This window comes from Columba livia, chromosome 6 (genome assembly GCF_036013475.1).
Source record: "Columba livia isolate bColLiv1 breed racing homer chromosome 6, bColLiv1.pat.W.v2, whole genome shotgun sequence".
Lineage (NCBI taxonomy): Eukaryota > Metazoa > Chordata > Aves > Columbiformes > Columbidae > Columba > Columba livia.
In genome coordinates, this window is record NC_088607.1 from 34,902,534 (window position 1) to 34,915,754 (window position 13,221).

At 50.0% G+C, this 13,221-nt stretch overlaps 1 protein-coding gene across 2 annotated transcripts; it reads right to left on the bottom strand.

Annotated features, from left to right (window-relative positions):
* Positions 1-2,064: 2,064 nt before the first annotated feature.
* On the bottom strand, positions 2,065-11,909 carry TACR2 (tachykinin receptor 2). Of its 2 annotated transcripts, XM_005512776.4 has the most exons (5): positions 11,226-11,909; positions 8,070-8,264; positions 4,594-4,750; positions 4,107-4,303; positions 2,065-3,133 (listed from the first exon to the last, which is right to left on the bottom strand). In XM_005512776.4, the coding sequence occupies exons 1-5, from the start codon at positions 11,759-11,761 to the stop codon at positions 2,938-2,940; spliced, it is 1,281 nt and encodes a 426-aa protein (XP_005512833.4). In that variant the 5' UTR covers positions 11,762-11,909; the 3' UTR covers positions 2,065-2,937. The 2 variants fall into 2 exon arrangements, with proteins under 2 accessions (XP_005512833.4, XP_021135586.2); XM_021279911.2 differs by lacking the exon at positions 2,065-3,133 and having other exon boundaries at positions 4,103-4,303; positions 11,226-11,898.
* Between the last annotated feature and the right edge of the window lie 1,312 nt (positions 11,910-13,221).

Sequence of the window (13,221 nt, forward strand, 5' to 3'; positions counted from 1 at the left end):
GTTACATCTTGGAAAGTCTCTGCCCCCTTCGTGTGCAGCTATGACCCCCAACAGGAGACGGAAGAGGGCGAGAGGGTTTTTGGGCACAGGGGACACACTGAGCTTTGGTTGCTTGAAGATCTGCAGCTGTTTTGCCTGCTGCCAGCAGAGCTGCAGGGCAGTGTGAGCCGTGCCGGCGACCTGGGCTTGGGGCTCTTCAGCGTCTGAGGGCTCAGCTCAGCGCAGGATAGAGAATGAATGTGAAGTGGAAGGTAAATTGGTCTCAGGGTGACTGAATTTTGGAGATGCTGGCATAGGTCGTTTTGTTTATTGGGTGCAGCTCATAACAAATAGGGAATGAGTTTGTGTTTCTAACAGCACGATGTTTCCTACTGTGGACCATAGGCGATGTGCTCGATAACACACGGCAGTTCTATTCCAAAGGGAGACCTGGTGGCATTCCATTTCCAGTCTACTTCTTACCCCTAGGAAACTGTTCCAGGTGAATCACAAGCTATAGCTGTCCGAAGAAATGTCTCCAATGTTATCCAAGCAATGACTGAGATGTCTTACTTAAAGCTTTTAGGCTTGGTGAATAAAATAACAGTCCTCTTAATTGTTAAGCTGTAATTACTGCAATATGAACACAAAGACCTTATATTTCCTGGGGAAAAGAACATTTGCATACCACTGTTGTAATGTCATCTGCTCCTTGCTCCTCTGGGGGTTCCCTCAGAAGCCTTTTGAATGGGTTTTAAAACAAGCAGACTTTGTTTTGTTTTGTTTTCTTAAGAAAATAGCAGAAGGCAAAATAAAGTGTTTCTGAACTTCTGAACCCCGTTTTGTGCTTCTTGTTTGTTCCTATGCCATAAGAAGTGAGATACTCCAAATGTTTTCCTTTACTGACTGCAGGGTCTCCGTTGCTGCTCAGAGCACAAGTAACTGTGCGGAGGAGGGATTTACTGCTGACCCGGAGGTGTTTCACTGCTGTGCAGTATTTAATCACGTCTCTATTTATATGAAGAACTACATGCGTTTACTACGGGGCATGGTGACCCTCTTCGCTCATATATCACGGGAAATAACGTAGTCTGCCTTGGCATGCCTTTCCTTCCAGTATCTAACGAGGGCTCAGAGCGGCTCTGCTCTTTTAACTGTTGGTGTTTCGAGCAGAGCAGCATCTCAGGTCTGCAGCGCGAGTCCCTCGGGGCACAGGGCGTTTTGCCTGCGACCTGAAGAAACCATCCTCTGCATTCTGCACCCCGACAAGAGAGAGATGCCACGAGCTGCTGGAAACGTCAGTGCCTGTCGGGGGCTGCACGGGGAGACAGAGCCCGCGCGTGCGTGACACCCGCACGTCCGAAATGCGCTCTGCCCGGCTGCCGTTGCAGCGTCTAATCTGATCCCAGAGATGTGCGCCTTGCAGAGCGTCCCTCCGGAATGGCTTCGAGTCCCTTTGGAAGAACAGCTGGTGGTGGGTGTCTGTAAATGCCTCTGACTGCTCTTCCTCTGCCCAGCGGTGCGGTCTGGGGAGGAGCAAGCGGGCCGGTTCGGGGCTGGACAGACAGCAGCAGGGCTAGAAACGGCCTGCTGGAACTATCTAAATTAATGAACTTCTTAAAAAGGGCACACGGCTCTGTGCCCTTTTGCCCCATTAGTGAGACAAGATTGCTGGGCCTCTGCGTAACAATCGTTCCCCGCAGCAGCCACGGAGGTGAAGAAGAGTAAGTGGCAAAGGAAGATGTGTCCGCTGGTTCTTGTATTGAAACACGCTTGGGAAGATCATATCCCTGAGCGCTCTTTCAGGTCAAACCACGAATCTGTTCTCTGAGTTCATACAGAATTACACTTTGTAATCTTGCCTGCACAGAGCAAAAGAGAATATTTCAAATAACTGGATCTTGTCAACATTCTAGGAGCTTTTTGCGTGCTAAGGTATGGCTCTGTGATACTACATGCAAACCTGGCGTGAAAGGCGAGGGTGATTGCTACTTATCGCACCGGTATTAAATGCAGTGTTACTTTTACATAATGTTTATATTTCAGCTTCTCCTGTCTTGCATGCCTGCACATAATGCCTCAGGCTTTGAAGGTTATAGATTTCAGCCTTTATTTTCATATCCAAGAAGAGAAGAACAGTGATAATAAAAACAAGGTAAGTCTAGCCAGGGCAGATGAGGGGCTGTCTGGGAAAAGGCAGCGATGGGCTGCGGTCGGCATTTACAGGAGGTGCGCTGGATCCGCGAGCCCTCCCCAAACCAGCCAGCAGCTCACGCCTGGCTACGGGCTCTTCTGAGAGCCTCTCTCACCAAACTAGGCACCACAATTAACTATGTGAGGTCAGAGGAGTCACCTGGGCACAGCTTAATAGGGACATGGCATGGTATTTTGGTATAAGGTTACAGAAATCTGTGCAAAGATGGCATCTTAAAGAACCGTTCCTCTCTTTTAGCTGATGAGAGGTGATGCTGGGGAAGTTGCAGGCATGAAACTCCCAGAGTTCGGAAGGTTTGCAGGGCTCTGGATTTGTTAGTGTTTGCCCGTGTCGTAAAGAAGCTTTGCTCTGCAGAGTCCGCCTTCGGCTGCCGAGCCGTGTCACCAGCTGCCCACACAGCCCCAGCAGCCGCCCACACGGGGCCAGATGTGCCCCCGCCTTTCTGCTCCATCACCTCTTCTTCAGATTTAAGTATCTTGGTGGAACAGAAAGCAGGAGAATCGCTATCTGGAGGAGAATAATTGATGTTCTTCTGATTGGCACAGCCTCACATCCACTTCGCTGCTTTTTTGGGCAAATTCTCTCTGTTCCAAGTCGCAGTTGTTGGTGTAAGGGAGGGCTGAACTGCATCCACAGCTGGGTGATATTTGGACCCACGCAGATATGAGTATTATCAGCAGACTGCTGTCAATGCCAATGGCACCTGAAAAAGTCCTGTAGGAAAGAGTTGCTTCAGAAGAAAATCAAAGCGTTAGCTGGGTGAGGGTAAACGACGTCTTCTCTTTCTCGTTCAGTGCAGTTTCTGTGTCAAAACTTGTTGTCCTCGACTTCCTGTGGGTTGTCTGGTAGAGAGATGGGGACCGAAGTTTAAGTTTGTCTTTCTCAGTTGCTTTTATACAGGGACACCACCGGAAGGCTAATTTAAAGCCAGAACGGAACCTGTAAATGTAAGACAAGAAATTAAATGGTGAAATTCTATTTTTAATTGTGCAGAGAAAGGATAAATGCATGACTTGGTTCTGCCTCTGAATTACCGTGGAAATAAAGAAATCCTATGGTAGTCAAACGACTGAGGTGAAGAACTAAATATATAAAGCCGTGGGTGGAAGAGCAATAGGAGTTATGATCAGATTTCCTTATATTTCAAGTAAATACAGAAGATGGGTGAAATGGCAGGATGTTTGATGTGCTCAGTAGATGATGCTGACCATAACAGTGTTTGATGAGAAGCAGAGCATCTGAGGAAAATCCATGTGTTTACCCACTGAAAGCTTTTTAAAAATGATTAATAATTAAATGATGAAGCTGTCTGCTTTCTGAGAGAGGAGGAGGATGCGTTTGGGTGCTTCTCATTAAATGAAGGTTGGCTGAACGCTGCCTTCTGTTGCGAGCTTAGGGACAGGAGCTGTTAGGAGCGCTCGGAAGGAATCGCTCTGCGGTTGAGCCGCTTTGCTGGTGGGATCCGGGTGACACTGCACTGGGGTGTCCCCAGAACCGTCCCCTGCCCTTCAGGCTCAGCGGGGCGGCGCTGCGGGTCAGCGGTGGCAGGTGAGCCGGCAGGGTTTGCGTGGGGTGGCTCCCCACGCCGTGTCGTGTCCAGCCACACTAGCGGCCCCGGGCTCCGCTCTCAGCGCGGAGCAACAGGGACATCTCTTGGCGCCGCAGGGCCGTGCTGTCCCAGCCGCTCGCTCGGGCGCTGTGCCCGCACAATGGGGCTCTCGGCAGGTCACCCGTGGGGATGGGCCCTGCGTCTGCGTGGTTAATCTCGTGTTATTAGCAGAGTATAAATTAACTTGTCTACCTGGCCTATTGACCGCGGTTGAAAATCACGTTTATTCTCACCTCCAGAGATCGGCGCTTGTTCGTATTGAGAAGTTCATTCTCTCTGTGCATACACGTGCGCGCCACTCACCTTTGGTTAAGACAGCAGTATATGATGGGGTTGTACATCGTTGAACTCATGGCAAGCAGAAAGATTGCGAGATAAACCTGCTGAATGTACTTCTGCTGGTAGATGTCTTCCTTAAAGCTCCCCAGGATGAAATAGATGTGATAGGGCAGCCAGCAGACGGCAAAAATGATCACAACTACCACCATGGTCTTCACAAACTGGAGAAACAAAACCAGAGTGTTACTTGTGGGGCTCCCTGCAGTTGTCTGAGCTGCCGGGGGAAGAGGCGATGCTGCCTTTGTCTGGGTCTGGGCTGCTCTGGCCAAGAAACCAGCCCTGGTGGTGGGAAGCGGGAGCAGGGAGGGAGCTGAGCACATTTCTGCCCCAGACCGAAATATTTTGTCAACCTTTCGTGCCCAATCCCACAAAGTTTAGTACCAAATGCAAGCTCAGTTTTGGTGTGCAGGCTGCTGTGCTGAGGGAACTGTGTTAAAGTTTCACTTCTGACCTTTTTTTTGGCATTAACTTGGTGCTCATAGCAGACTCTGTTAAGGTGGTTGCCTGGAACCGCGCTGCTCCACAGGGTAATTCCTATAATGCTGTACGCAACAAACATCACCATCAATGGCAGCAAATAAATCAACATGATCACCGCAATGTGGTACCTGAAAAAGAACAAGCATGTTTTCACAGTCAGTGCAGCCAGCTCTTCAGAAATTGTCCTTTGGACATGTCTGGCTGGTTCCCATCAACGTCACCCCCAAAGCATAAAGAAGCAGAAATTTTGCCTACAAACTTTGCTATGGGCTAACAGTAAAAGCTCATCTTTCTGGTGGTGTGCTGTGTTAGTCCTTGGACCGGATTGATTGCTCTTTCAAGACACAGTAATATAATTTACCTTTTATCAGAGGGTGACAGTCCATGGCCACCTGCCCTGAACTTTGCTATCCCACTGCAGTCAGGAAAGACAAACGTTTAAGACTTGGAGCTGTAAATGTACGGAGCTTTAAATCACAGATACGGAAAATGAATATTCCGAAAACTAGAGGGTAACTTGACAAACGCAGTAGTGCCAACAGCTTAATTCGGCAACAGTGGGAAAAAGCAAAAGGGACCACAAAATGCAGCAGGCTGCTAACGGGGTGCACAAACCTGGCAGCGGAGATGCTGCAGAGAGCAGGGCAATGCTGGAGTCACCATCCTGGAGGGGTTTAAAAGGTGTTTAGATGAGGTTCTCAGGGACAGGGTTTAGCGCTAGAGTTAGGTTACAGTTGGACTCGATGATCCTGAGTGTCTCTTCCAGTCGAAATGATTCTGTGATTCTATCCTACGGAGGAACATCTCCTGTGTACAGCAGAACGCGAGCGGCAGTCCTTGCTGCGTCTGCCGTGCCAGCTGGTTTATTTGTGTGCACACAACTATCTGTCACCAACGGGCTCCTTGGTTACTGCTGCAGCCGAAAGCAGCAGCATCTCCTTCGTTTTGGCGCTTTCTAGCTTTCCATGTTACCCCACAAGCTTTTGCTGGTTCCCTCGTGCTAGGGTTTGATTGTTTTAAGCAACCACCATTTACGGGGAGGGAGCAACCTGCTCACTCGGTTACAGCAGCTGTCAAATGAACGTAAACAGTGTGACAAGGAGGATTAGGCAGGAAGGCTCTGGCACCGGCTGCCGGCAGAGGCCCTGAAGGCTAGGGGGTGCAAATGGTCTTTCTGGGGTCAACAACGCTCCAGTTACTTTTGCTGCATGAGCGACCAGGGTCAGCTGCTTTGCAGAGCGCGGGGAAATGGGCGCTGGGCTGCTCGGTGGGGGCTGCGCAGAGAAAAGTAGTAGTCGAAGGTCTGATACCATGTGGAGCGCAGCAGAGATGCAGAGCCCTTCTAGGGTCCCCGTCCTGGGAGGAGGAGAGGAGGGGATGGCATGACGTGGCGTGGCATGGCATGGCATGGCATGGCATGGCATGGCATGGCATGGCATGGCATGGCATGGCATGGCATGGCGTGGCATGACATGGGATGGGATGGGATGGCGTGGCATGACATGGGATGGCATGGCATGGCATGGCATGGGAGCCTAAGCCTGAGCACGTGGCTGAATGAAACTGTTAGTTTTGTAGTTGTGCTGCTTTGCTCCAAAGTTAACCTCTGTGGTTAAGGTTCTTCATTTTGGTTAAACTTGTATAGATTTAGTCCCTTCATATCCGAGATTTCTCAGGTGCTGGCAGTCACAGCAGTACATTGTTCGAATCTTCTCGGACTTGTTTCTATCATAATCATACAAGTTTTTCCTACAGAAAAGGATTTTCCTTTGTTCTCAGGTCTAGAAAGTTGGTTTTACGTGACTACAAAAGATTTGGAGGACCCACGGTTAACAAAGGAACCCAGTTCTCTGTTACTTTTTGGTTGGTTTGTTTGTTTGTTGTTGTTTTGGGGTTTTTGGGGGGGTTTGTTAGCATTTCCGTTGCTCTGTATGTGGACCAGCCCATGAGCAGCTGCACGTGTGTTTCTGTCCCTGGTCTGTACCGCAGGCGTGTGTCCTGCCAAGTCCGTCACTCAGGATGATTTCTGGGGAGCGCTGCTTCCAACTTCCTTTCTGTGAAAGCTACTGGAACCCGTAAATCTGAGGCTGCTCGGGAGCACGAGCTGGTGAATGAAGTGGTTTGTGTGTTCGGGAGATGCTGCTCTCCAGCTGGGGATCCCAGAAAGAACCCACCTCGTTATTTGCCGTGTGCAGGACCAACCTTTCCAGCCCGCAGAGGTTTCATCAGCGTACTGGTAAACTCCTTTTCAGTCCTTCCCGAACAACGGACGTGGGAGAAATAAACCTAATGCTTTTCGTCTGAATGAAATAGCCAGCAGTGGTTTATATATAAGTGATTATCCACTATTCCTCCTTCTCAATCAGTAACATGTCGTGTTCCCTAGCGTGTGCCACGGGTACCGAGTGAAGAGCACCGCGCAGCACGGTGTGTGAGCCTGTTTCACCGTTTCGCGAGGCTGGGGGCGGCTCGCTGCTGGTGGCTGAGCGTGCCGCAGCGCAGCAGGCTGGCGTGGGGCTCCCGGAGCCCGGCACATGTCAGCGCGCAACCGACTAGTTTGGTAATCGCTCCGGGCAGGAGGCGTCCGGCCGTCTGCCGGTGAGTGACACCAAAAGGGAAAACGTGCCTGCTGCGTGCAGCTGGGTAAAAACACTCACGGTGAAGGATGGACACAGGGAGGATTTGGTTTGAAATGTTTTTTCCATGTTGTTAATCGATTTGTTCCTTTTCTGCGGTTCTTCCATTACTACTTTGTGTAAATATGTTTTGCTTGATAAATTTCTCAAGCTGCTCTACGTATCACGTGCCTTGAATGATGATTAATCACAGCAGATCCCCTAAATGCAGGGCATGGCTTGTTTCATTTGTCTGACCGATCTTGCTTTAAAGCGGGAGGAAGTTGCTGTGTGGGTTGGGAGCTTTGGGAGTGCAGACGTGTGCCCAGATAAGTCAGCTAGAAAGCCTCACAATGCTTCAAACATGCTCCTCTGGCTTTTTCCCTTTTATTTTTCTTCCCTCCCCCAAGAGTCGCATAATTTTTAGCTAATTATGTAGCTTCCCTGCATTAAATATACACATTTTCTTCCTGTCTGACAGAAGGAGAAAATCCAAAATCTTTGGAACTAGGATTTGTTGCTTGTTTAGAGGCTTTTCGCACTGGTTTCTCCTAAATCTGCCAAGCCCTGTGTCCAGGGTTTCTAGAGCCTATAACCTGTTTTCAAAGCAGCAGAGGATGCTGCATCACCCTCCTTTACCCTGAGCCATGATCTCCGAGCAGCTTTTTCCACAGCGGGCTTGAACCGAGCTCAGCTGGGCTACACCAGACCCGTGTTTCCCCCAAACCTCCTCCTCCCCGCTCCCCAGCACTGCCCAGAGCCAAAGGTTCAGAGGATGGATCGATTCCATAGTTAACTTTTGCGCGACCCGGCAGCTGTCTGTTTCCCTTACGTGAGCTGGTGCTTGGAGCCGACGTCGCCGGGCCAGACGACGATGCACTTGGTGGTTCCGTTGTCCGTCAGGATCTCAGCATAGAAGCACTGCGGGAAGGCCAGAGCGAACGCCACCAGCCAGATGAGCGCTATGATGACTCTGGTGCTGCCGGCAGAGAGCCTGGGCCTGAACGGGTGGATTATGGCCATGTACCTGCAAGGAAAACAGGTAACGCTCTGCGGTTGCATTGGTGAACTGTACAACAAATACAGCAAGTGTCACAACTTGCTGGACGGTGTGGCAGCCTTTATCTATGGGGATATTTTGGCAGGTTGCAGGCTACAAATAATTGAAAGGAGTTAAATCCTTTCTAAAGAGTCTTAGGGCAGAACATATTAAAGCCACGTGGATGGACGCGCCTGGTGTGAGGAGGTGTCAGTTTTCCGTGCCTTCTGCACATGCTCTTTGCAAGCATTACCCTTACTTCGGATTTCTTTTTTTAATTAACTGTTCAAATGCTTTATGTGTTTGCTCTGAAGTTCCGCGCTGTGAACTCGGTGTTAGTTTGGAGCTATGCATTGTTTAATACCATGCCCTTTTCTCCTTCCCGAATCAAAAAAAACCCAAACCAAACACTCCATTTCTCCCTGATTATGCCAATCTCCTCTGACACCCTGGATTATCACGACAGCAGATTGGGGTCCCAAGTGTCCTTTATCCTGGATTTTTCCCCATTTTTCAGCTGTGGAAAGCTCCCGTGCCGCCCACCTCTGCCTGTGAACACTGCAGGACTCTGCTGTGGTGGGAAGAAGGGCTGAGGCTTTGGTCCCGCACCTGCTCAGAGCCCTCACGGCACATCTGACCAGTGAATTACTTGCCAGCCCCAGGGCGCTCTCTGGTTTTAAGTTCCCCGTGTAGAAATGCGCGGTGTCGTAGCGAGTACATAATCAATTATGCATTTCTTGTCATGCTCTCCGTACTCTTTGTCATGGTTGTTCCGAAAGCAAAATAGAGTGGAAAATGCCAATTGCTTCCTGGTTTTCATAGTGAAAACCTGACAAGCCTTGTGCTGCCTCCTTGCAGGCCGTGGGGAGGGAGCTCTGCCCGGCGGCTGCATGGACAGACAGCACGGTGAGCAGGACAGAGCTGCGTGGCGGCAGAGCCTTATTTAGCTATAAAATTTTAATGCCGCTTTGCTTTCCTTTAGCTTGTTGTTAGGGGGTGTTACACAGCACTCGGAATCTGCTCAGAGAGAGGAACCAAGGGGAGAATATTTGCCTACTGAAGTGCCCAGACTCATGGCTCTTGGCTATAAATGCCACGCACTGTGCTTTTAGGCGAGCTCCTGCAGGTTGGGACATCCACCCAATGTGCTGCGTGGCAGGGCTACCCTTGCCTCGGCTCCTGCTCCCTGTGCCCTCTCCCCATGCCCGCTCCCTGGACATCCCGGGATGCTGGACCACGCTCCCCGCATCCTCCCTCTGGTCCTCGTCCTGGGCAGACATAAAAAAGCTGAATTTCGGACCGTCTCGCATGCTTTCCGAAGAGCGCCTAGGAGACTTTGCTAACCGGAGCGTGAAACGTGAGCTGATACAGCGCGTCTCTGCCCGGGGTGCTGCGGGAAGCGCGCAGAGGGAAGAGCCGCCGGGGTATGCAGAGCGGAATGGCCCTAAACCCACCGGTGAGCCACATCAGGGCCTTTTCCACAGCAAAGATGACTTACAGAGCTGTCCCTTCTCAGCCTCCTTCCTTACAATAAACCACTTCAAAAGACATTGTTTTATCTAAGTTAAACAAAGGGGCCCAAGTGGACGCAAGTTCCCATAACAATAAATGGAAGCTGTAAGTTTCCAGGACAGCAGTGTCAGGATCTATTTTAAGTCTAAGCGAAGAATAGCTAAATATGGTTTGCAGCGAGATGCCAAGTTTTCTTTCTGATCCATGCCATGTGACTGAAGGGATTTTGGCTGTATAGGTACTTTCACCAACAGTCCCCCTGACATGTCAAGCAGGCATGAGGACAGGCTGAAATGGATTGATTTAAAAACATAACTATACATATTATTTGGCAGAATATGCATTACAAATAGCAGTTAGTAAAACGCTGTGATTTAAAGCCAGGAACAGCTCAGTTGTGGGCTTGGGGGGGTGTTACATGCAAACAGGGCAAACCCTTTTTCCTGCTAGTTCGTTTATCTGGTTTATCTACAGTGGCTCCCGCGGCTGGGTGTGCAGGGTGAGCCGAGCTGCGACAGCGAGCCCCGTGACACGGGGAGCAAGGAGTCTTTTGGGTGGCTCCCGGGGAGCTGGAACGGCCCTTCGTGGGCACACGGGCTCGGTAAGTGGTGGAGAAAACAGTGACATGGGATGGAAAAGATACAGGTGTTCCCAGAAAGCAGAAGAAACAGAGAAGGTGGGAAGGAGAGTGGAGGGCCCAGAAGGGAGCTTAACCTTCTGTAATTGAACATGCCGTTGCCTTCGAGAGGAAATTCCCATGAACTTTTGGCCACTTTCTAGTAAAAAGAGAAACAGCGTCATGCTACTTAACAATGAGCTGTAAACACAGTCGGACTCTGCAAATTTAAGCTCAAGTAAGAGAGACTTGGCAGATAGGCAGAAAAGAGTATTGTGAAAATACCAAATTACTTCAGAAGTCAAACAAAATCACTGTAATTACTTTCTTCCCTCTCGGAATAAGTAATTCTTGTGAACTATTGGAGCGGACTCTGCTGTTTCTGATCCAAACCCCATTATTTCTGGTGCTTTGCTGGACTCACAAGAAGGATTGTGGGTGCTGATACTCTCAGCATCCTGCAGCAGATCTGTATCGCTCCAACTCTGCCCAAGTGACACATCCTTCTTGTGGTTTAAAAAGGAAGTTTGTTGATCATAAATCACTTCCCAGTCATCCTGCAGTGTGGGAGCGATAAAATACCATCCGCTTCCTTCCATTACAGACCCAGGTGTGATCAGAGCAGGGATAAGACAGAAGAGCCTTCCTTTCATGCTGCAACCAGCGTTTAACTCCCAGTGCTATTTTCCTGGTGCCCCCGCACTTTGCCGACGCAGCACCTGGCAAGGTGGGTGGGGGCCAATGGCACAAAGCACTGCAATCACTATTTTTGTTATTCACAGACGATTTTTGGGCACCCATGTTCTCCGTTCGCACCTTACCTCTCTGCGGCCACGGCCGTCATGGAGTAAATGCTCACGAACATCGCAGTGATGGGGAACCAGTTCTGAAACCTGCAGAACTCCTCACCAAAGTACCAGACGTTGTGGCTGGCGTAAATAAAATTGAAGATGGTATTGAAAGCAGACATCAGCAAATCCGAAAGAGCCAAATTGACGATAAAGTAATTAGTAGCCGTCCTCATTCTCCTGTGCGCAAGAATGATCCAGATGACGGTGATGTTGCCAACGATGGATGTGATAACGATGAAGGAGTAGGTGATAGCCCACAAAGCAATCTGCCATCCCGGCTGGGTGAACTGGGTGACTGCCGTCCCATTGCTGCCGTCCTCGAGGGACTCAGCCTGCGATGAGTTGCTAGCGTTTAAAACGGAAAAGCTGCTCATGGCTTTTTCTTCAGCTAAACCTAAACCTAAAATGTCTTCTGGCATCTGCTCATTTTCTTGCAGTAGATGCTGGTGCTGAGAATCAATGTGCATATGACCAAGTGCCATTAAAAAGCCATTGGGATGAGACATCCCACGTCCTCTTGTCCTGTTTTCCAAGCAATGCAGTGCGGTTCCAGGAGTAGGTGAGCAATAGCGACGACCTCCTTGCCTGGCATTGTAACCTGTGCTTGAAGAGCAAAAACTGCAGAGTGACTCTCTGTCCTCAAGTTTCTTTTCCTCTAAGTAAGAAAGAAAAAAAGAAGATTAAAAAGAACAAAAGTGGGGGTCCTTTTCCAGGTGAATGGCAGGCAATGTCTTCCTATGGATTAGTTTTAAGGCCGAGAAAATATAAATGGAAATATCAAGCCATAAAGCATTTCAACCCAAGCGGAAATCCCTCTTTTGCAGGGCAGGGGTTTCCCGAGGACCAGGTGGCGACTGCCCTGCAGCAGGCTGGGGACGGGGCTCCTCTGCCCCGGGACTGTTACACCCAGGCGGTCGCTGCGCTGGGCGGATTCTCTGCGGGGCTGAAGGAGACTTTGAGGGGAGGTGGAGTCTCTCGCAAGCAGAAATTAAACAACCAATTTGACATCAAATGACAGGCGGCAAAGTGGTGCTTCAACCTTTCCCCCCACCATCCACTCAGTTTGAAATAACCTCTGAAGCAGATACACTGCTGTATCAGGATCTACAGGTTTAAATGCACGGGTAGCTACTTTGCTGGGTTTACCAGTCCTGCCGGACCCACCCCGGCTTCCCACGAGCAACCAGAGTGAAAAAGGAAACAAAATGCATTTTAGCAAGGCGGTCTTGCTCTCTGCAACTATTTTTAATACATTTTACTTAATGGTGACTGCTCAATATAATACTACTCAGCTTAAATTACAGCAACAAGTGCTGTTGGTGCTCGAGGAGTCGTCGGTGAATATTGCCAGGAGAGAGGTGTCTGTGGAGGCCGGACCTGAGCCGGGACTTGCGAGCAGGTTTCGGTGGGAAGCTGGTGACCAGGAGCCCACCCAGAGCTCCAGAAATGCCGCTGCAGACGCTCTCCAGCAGGGAAACATCTGGAGGAGCCTCGGCTCCCAGCCTGCGTGTCCCACGACGCCGAGGGGCTGAACGGGGACATTCCCCCTCCAAACTGCTGCAGCCCCTCTCCCCACGCGTGCTGCAGAGACTTCTATCGGCCCCACACCCGCAAGGAGAACAGTACCCGGTCCCCGCAGGAATGGAGAAGCATGACCCCCACCTCTGCTCAGAGCACAGAGCTCTCGCTCGCAGCTTTGCAGTAAGTGACAGGAACATAAGCAACATGCCGAGGCTGAGATTTCAAAGAGCACTTGGCGCTGCTCGCGCCTGCTCTGCTGGGAGCTACAAGTGTTTCAGGTATTTAAATCTGTTTTCAGCTACAAAACCTATTTTCAGATATTAACACTTGTTTTCAGGATTCAGAAAGCTCCTGGCGAGTAACATGAAGGAAACACTCTACCTCAAGTGCATGCGGCACTGGGACAGCAGTGGTTTTCCAGCTCCCCTATTCCTGGAGCTGCAGC